This window comes from Mya arenaria, chromosome 16, assembly GCF_026914265.1.
Source record: "Mya arenaria isolate MELC-2E11 chromosome 16, ASM2691426v1".
NCBI lineage: Eukaryota > Metazoa > Mollusca > Bivalvia > Myida > Myidae > Mya > Mya arenaria.
Window position 1 is genome coordinate 19,088,805 of NC_069137.1, and position 7,406 is coordinate 19,096,210.

Genomic DNA, 7,406 nt, shown 5'->3' on the forward strand with positions numbered 1-7,406 from the left:
CATTCTCTCACTGCGGGTATTACGACTGCTCAATATAACACTTGCCCAACATCACTCCATACATGTTAAATCATGTAAGCCACAACCGAACAACCATCAACTGGGAAGCAATGAAGTTACAATCTAGCATAAACTCATCAATTAACTGAAAGTGCTCATCGACCAGATACAGGTATCAACTGCAAACGAATAAATAGCGCCAAGGAAACAATAATAAAGTCACCAGGGTGATCTGTGTCATTCCATACTAATTAAATATAAATGCTGCCACTTAGCCGTTAATATGTAATATTTGTTCTACTCTATGGAACTTCAAAGACTTGTAGTTTTATTTTGGAAAGTCTGCTACGCTAACGTTGGAGCTGTGACTGTATCACATTCCTTTGACAACTCTTATTATTTACACGTCTAATATTCAAATCAACTATGCACGCGGAAGAGATTTTGACAGTATATGAAGCTGGTAAGATCATTATATCATCATCATAAGAGCATACGCATATTTCATAACTTAATATTTCGCAAAACCGGCTGCCAGTTGGTGTCCGAAAAGAAAACACTTTCTTCCTAAAGTATGTGATAAACATGTACTTTATTCGGATATAAACGAAACACAATTCGTACATATTCAGTTTGGTTTAATGAACATCTGTACACCCTCAAGTAAACGTTTTAGCTTGAAACATCCTTCACCCTGCAACAGAAATACCACATTAAACTGAATGTTTCAAATATTGATTGTATAATGTTGTTTTTAATTTAGCCTTCATCAATATATTGAATCAAATATGTTTTGACCAAAATACCTCTTGATGGAATGTTATATACGTTGGTTTAACTCGGTATGAACAGATGTTTCCAATATGCACTTGACATTTTGTGCGAATTATGGTTGACAATCAGTTTAAAGATGCGCTCTAATTCCCGGTTAAATTATGCCACAATTTATAATATTGTTTTAATATTCCAAAAGGAATGAATAAAAGTCAAAAACCATAGTCCTTATGAAGGATAGCGAGTTTAATTTGAAAGAACTGAGCATAAAACACGGTATTTCTACCTTTTTAGACTGAAGTAGACCACAGTAAATCTTACACAATTCACCAATCATTTAATATGTTTGCGCTTTCTGCTTTTAAATACACGGTAACAATCTTGTAATCAGTAAAAAAAACATACAATTCATTATTTAGTAAGTAGTTAAATGTTTACTAGTCAAATTCGATGTTTGTTTTACATGTGTATGTATTGATTTTGAATAAGAGAGTCACTTTAAAACCTGAACCTGTAAGAGCAGAAAAGGAAATTGATTAGTCATTACTTCCCATGAACTATGTTCTAGTTGGGTTTCAATTTTCTGTTAGATATAATAATTCTTACCAATTACACCCGGGATTATGCTGGCATCTGTGCAGTTTGAGTTGCAGAAATCTGTTGTACAACAATGAGAACAGACTGGCACATTCCTCCCTTCCCTGTCCAGCTCAGCCACGGCTCGTTTTCTTGTATTACTGCACAGCTAGAACAACAAAATAGAAATTTGTTGTCCGGTTAGCGCAGCGGCTAGCGCACTCACTTCCCACCAATGCGACCCGGGATCGATTCCCGGCATGGGCGCATGTGAGTTTGGTTAGTGGTCACCAAGCCATACAATATGTTTTTTTCCGTGTACCCCGGTCCCCCCCCCCACAACACAAGACCACACTCTCGCGCAACATCGTTCCAACGAAAAATACTTAGTATTAGCTTTCATCACAATCCTTGTAAACTATAGAATGTTTAAACTTAAATAGGAATGACACTGACCACGACCGATTCAATTGGAATGTCAGAAAGGTACATAAATGACTGCAGACAGACTAAATCTTTATTTCCGGTTTATTCATTGTGTAATTTCTGTTATGAAAACTGTCTAAACCAGTTACTAAATAAATGAAAATTACCGCGGCCCATACAATTGCACAACGGCAAGGTCTAATTTTACGGCATATTTTTCAGCAAAATACGCGTTTACATTGCATTGCTAGAATAATGGATGGATGTAACTGCATATCATAGCGATAAATTGAAAGACGACATTATTCTATTATCACAAGAAATACTCATTCAACAACAGAATAATTGAGCATGTTGTGTTCAGACAGTTCTTGGTTTTATTATACACACCTGAGCGTCAGTGCATCCCGTAATGAAGTGTCTGTCATTTTCACCCCACATATACTCCTCAATCAAGCACGCCTGGAAAGATATAATTACTTGGTTCTAACACGAACGTTAAAGTTGCATACCCTTCACCATTGGGGTCGTTAGCTGGAGCAACAAACAGGGGCGATGGCGACCATTATCGTTGCCCATTAAAATAGATTCAAATATTGATTTTTACAAGTGAACGAAATAGGACGTGTTCTATTTCAAGTCACGCAATTTTGTATTTTCACTTTGTAAACAATCAATCGGTCATCTTATACATTTAATAATTGTTTTGTTAAAGCCTCTAGAAACAAAAGTTAAAAAAACGAGAGACGCTTACACGTGTGGTCTCCGGGTAGGTTTATTTATATTGCGAGAATGGTGAAGTAACTTACATACAAGGTGAAAATATCTACCTGAAACACCGAAATTCCTTCAAACGCCGCCATTTGATTCGGCTTCACACAATTTCCCTCATTTAAAATACGCGAACACAAATCACGTTGGACCCCCTGATAATGGTTTCGCAGCTTATAGTGTGTATATGTAGCATGTGAAGGCCCTATGATTGGTACATATACATATACAGACGCTATTTTTTTAAATTTGCTTGAATATACGTGGTAGACAAACCCAGTAAATTTTGCAATGGGAAAATGGGGCAAAATCGGCATAAGAGACATATGTTGTAAGCATTTTACAAAATGTTATGAAAAATTTTAAAAAATTTATCCTACAAAAGTATCATCTGGTGTATGGTCCCTTTAATCATTTAAGGGACTGAAGTTTAAAACATTTTAATACAATGAGTAATGATCAGAAAATTGGCAGCGTTTAAGGTACCTCAGTCACGGAACACAACCGCACGGTTTCACATACATCTCCGGCCCCAGTATGACCGCATTCAAAACAGAACGGCCCTCTCTGAGATATCCCAACCATACCTGTAATCAATCAACAATTTAAGAGCATCCACCTTCCAAAGCAGAGTCAACTTCTCTGGCCTGTATTAGATGAAAACACAAGGAAGGTATAAATGTGTGACAGTGAGCACAAAACAGGCGTAGTCTCATTATCTATACGTTGGTGGGAACAATCAAAGCAGAACATTAGTATTTGTTCCATATTATACATCTGTATTATCGGAGACGTGGTAACGGCATTTCTGTCAATTAACATAGCCCTACAGGAAGAAAACACTGCGACTTAAAGTAAAACTAAGACATGTTCTACAGACAATTTTAAAGAAAAAGGATTGACATTTTTTTTAAATATTTTTCTAATAAAAAGTAAGTTATGTACTTTTTTGTAAACTCAAATTTTATAAATATTTTTGGTTCAAATGTGATGTATAAGGGTTTGATCACGGAGAAGTAACTACACTTGACTTTAAGCGTTGGTCGTAAAGTTAATATTTTAAATCCTAATTTAGCAGTAAACAGATTGATATGTTCAATGTTGCTATTTCGCTGATAAAACTGCAAATTTCATCAAAAAGCATGCAAAAAGTCTTATTCCATTTTTGGAAACAATATCACTGCCTCCATAGTGTGACATTTTTGGAACATCAAGGATACTTTTACTGATATTAACAGTGTTTGTGTAAATAAATTATTTGATATGATATTATTTTATATGATTCTACAGTAAACAAGCCGAAACACATCGACAAAACCTTCTTGCTGCTTAACGCGGTACACCTCATAATGACATATTTACGTATTCAAATATTTATATTCATTTGTCATTATCGTGTATTCATATTTTACTACAAAATTAAAATACTAACCATCATCCTTACACCCTCGTATATTGCAGTAACTCCTATTACAGCATTCAAAGCAGCCGGATAGACCGTGACTCCTACAACGCTGCAGTGGAGACAAAATGCATCAATAAGCAAATTGGCCCTGTGAATGTTAGAAAATGGGCCGATTGTTCAGAAATTTATTTAAGTTAACATCGTGATTAACAAAACTGATGTTTTCTCTAAGCGCCCAATATTTTATGACGTTCTCACAATTTAAACATGAATAAGTACAGCTGTGACAGGTGTTTCAATTCTTGTTAGAAATAAAGCAGACTGCAGGTGTATCTATAAGACTTCCATAGCAGTAACGAGTTTGAAAGTAAACAATTACAAAGCTAACTTTACTTCGACCAAGTTCAGAACAATTATTATTTTTATCATTTACACTTTGATTGCCGCGATATCCGCCAATAAAAAAGTGTTGCGATAACTTTTTCAGGTGATCAATGCTCTCAGGTAATATAATTGATTTAATGCCGTCAATATACAAGTAATTATAATACGATTTTATCTGATTTGATCGCATGGTGAAACATTCATACAATCTACGGTCAAGGTAAAACAACAGAGAAACCCATCGCCGAATATCCCCGAAACACAATACGTTATGCTTCGTTGTGTACCATGGGAAATTTGGCAAAGAAAATCTCGTAATCATGAATAATTAATGAGGCGGTTTTATTGGTCCCGCAAAGTACAATATGCTTTACGATTGAAAAATATTCTGGCGAATTGCGGGTCAACCTTTTACGTCAATACCACACAGCCACAAAGGCTACTGAAACTGAAAAGTTGAAATCTCACACTGAACTAAATAGTTCTTTTTTTAAAGAGCCTTAAAACTAAGGAAACATTATTGTACACGCGTAACTTGGACATATCGTCGTTCAAATATTGTCCAAATCCTGTGCGTGCTGACATTTGATTTAAAAATAAGGCGCACGGCTACGGCCCACAGTACACTTAATGAGGAATACAGAACATCTAATAAATGGACAGTCAGTTCTGTTTATTAACCATGCGCTGCGAGTACTACGCCTTGTGCCAATGTTCAAAACAGGCAGGTTACTGATTTTTATAACATAACAACTGCTAGGTATTTATTAAATCAATTACTAGCTTATCTGTGCAGCCAGACTTGTAGCGAATGGTGTCGAGACCCTTTGAGTAGCTCTGGACGTAGCAAACCTGAAGATCAAATTGAACAATTACAGTCGAAACACGTCTGCAGGGACCAACGAGATATTCTCAGGCGAACGAACATTCAAAGCAAGCAAATATATCTGATTAAAAATTAGTATAGTCGTTTAAGTAGTTTTGAGCAAAATTCATGACGCAATTCTAAGATGGTAGAATGCACATATTATAACAAAAACACATTAAATGACCTATTGTTACCTGTCTCATATTCGCACCATTAGATCATGTTGTCCCAAAACATATGATAAATCATGCCACATATGAAATGCACACATGCATATATAACATGAACGCTTGTATGATTCATCTTATTTTTCCTCAACGTGAGCAAACTGTCATAGTGTTAAAGTGATTCTTAAAATTCAACAACACATACAGGTACCATCCATGAGCTCGTAAAATAACGGAATCATCTAACACTGTTTTAACCACTCACCTCGTTTTCCCTACATGTTGTCACCCTGTCGCAATACTTGAGGTGTGTCATATCGTCACAATTGAAGCAGTGAACACCATTACCTAAAATAAATATTTCTTATGTTCTCAGGTTAATGCAAAATAAAGTACATGTAAGCAATGGATACACGGCTATCTGATATGACTGCCATTAGTTCAATTTTGGTTTATAGTTTCACATTGTTTATGGCTATTACTATATAAAACATTCAATTTAATTAAGAGCAACTTTCAACTATTGAGGAGATTAACATGACAAAAGGCCACCATTTATCCTGTTCGAACAGCGAAACAAATGTTTGGAGGTATTTGGGTTTACAATATCGATCTAATATAAAACAGTATTTATTTGTAGACTGGTTGGTGCATATCCTCAAAAACTCTTTAACTGAATTGGATTTTTGAATTACGTCTAAAATTGCGATACCAGACTGGTAATGATTGGAAATGTGGCCCAAGATAAGACCCGTATGATTCTCGATTACCCGTACAGGCCCATACCGTTATAGAATTACGTCTAAAATTGAGATACAAGACTGATTATGATCATACATGTTGCCCAAAGCATTATCCGTATGATTCTCAATTACCCGTACCGTACCGTACCGTTATAGAATAGCGTCTGTTTTAGAGATACCAGACTGATAATAATAAAATATGTGACCCAAGGTAAGACCCGTATGATTCTATATTTCCCGTACAGTACCGTACCGTTATAGAATATTATAGCGATACAAAACTGATTATGATCGTACATGTTGCCCAAGGCATTACACGTATGATTCTCAATTACCCGCACAATCCCGTACCGTTATCAAATTGAAAGGAATAATCATTACATCTAATAATGAAGCATACCGCATGCTTGATAAGCCTACCTTAGAACCGTTTGATTTGACGTCATTATTCAATTTAGACATGCAATGCACTTAAATGACAATTGACTAATATATCGACCTTTTTGTTTCAGTGTATAATTGCCATCTATTTCACCGAGTGAGCACCAAAGCTATGTTTTAATAGTGAATAAGCAAAGTGCTTTTTTTCTTCTGGTGTAAGCCAATGTTTTGAAATCCTGAACAGAAACAGCAAACTATATGAGAACAGAACGTTTGTTCATTTCTTAAACTAAGTAAATTAACCTGTGTATGGACCCTGAATTACCTGACATTATATTTGGAGAGTGAGCACAATTTTTCAAAACTGTGACAAATATCAATTATACTCTACAAATTTCTTAAACAAAAAGGATACCCTTAGCAAAACAATTGTCCAGTTTGGTTTGTGGTCACCAAGCCTGACAAGTGGGTTTCCTCAGGGAACTCAGGATTCCCCCATAACACAAGACCACACTCCTGCGTAACATCGTGGCAACGAATAATGTTGTTATATCATTGTAAACATAACTTGAATCTGAACAAAGCGTAGGATTAACCTATATCTTGTTATTAGGAACAATGTCAGTTGATGCCTTCATTTAATGACTATGCTCATTTCTGAAATACAAATTATCATCTGAAAGACATAACATCTGTCATTTTCCGTTGATGTATATTCGAAATAGCTCATGTATGAAATTAGGATTTATAACCATACCAGAAGCTTGGTAGTCGATTTGAGACCCATGGTGAGACCCTTGTCCTGGGTCGAACGTACTGTTCGTGCCATTGATCAGGTAACATCCTGAATGATGAACGATACAACATTTAAAACCGTTGTTCGAATATTGCTTTACACTTGCGGGCTGGGT

The 7,406-nt window shown here is 35.8% G+C and overlaps 1 protein-coding gene and 1 long non-coding RNA gene across 2 annotated transcripts in view; both read right to left on the reverse strand.

The window, feature by feature from the left end:
• Window positions 1-1,394: 1,394 nt before the first annotated feature.
• Window positions 1,395-3,079, reverse strand: LOC128221882 (uncharacterized). Its single transcript, XR_008259015.1, has 3 exons — window positions 3,034-3,079; window positions 2,167-2,238; window positions 1,395-1,519 (listed from the first exon to the last, which is right to left on the reverse strand). It is a non-coding gene; the product is annotated as an uncharacterized LOC128221882 (long non-coding RNA).
• Window positions 3,080-5,092: 2,013 nt separating this feature from the next.
• Window positions 5,093-7,406, reverse strand: part of LOC128221464 (uncharacterized) — a 3,617-nt gene continuing 1,303 nt past the window's right edge. The window contains exons 2-4 of the mRNA XM_052930071.1: window positions 7,253-7,339; window positions 5,637-5,719; window positions 5,093-5,188 (exon numbers count right to left, since the gene is read on the reverse strand). Of these exons, the coding sequence (XP_052786031.1) occupies window positions 5,093-5,188; window positions 5,637-5,719; window positions 7,253-7,339 (266 nt within the window). The remainder of the gene's footprint in view (window positions 5,189-5,636; window positions 5,720-7,252; window positions 7,340-7,406) is intronic.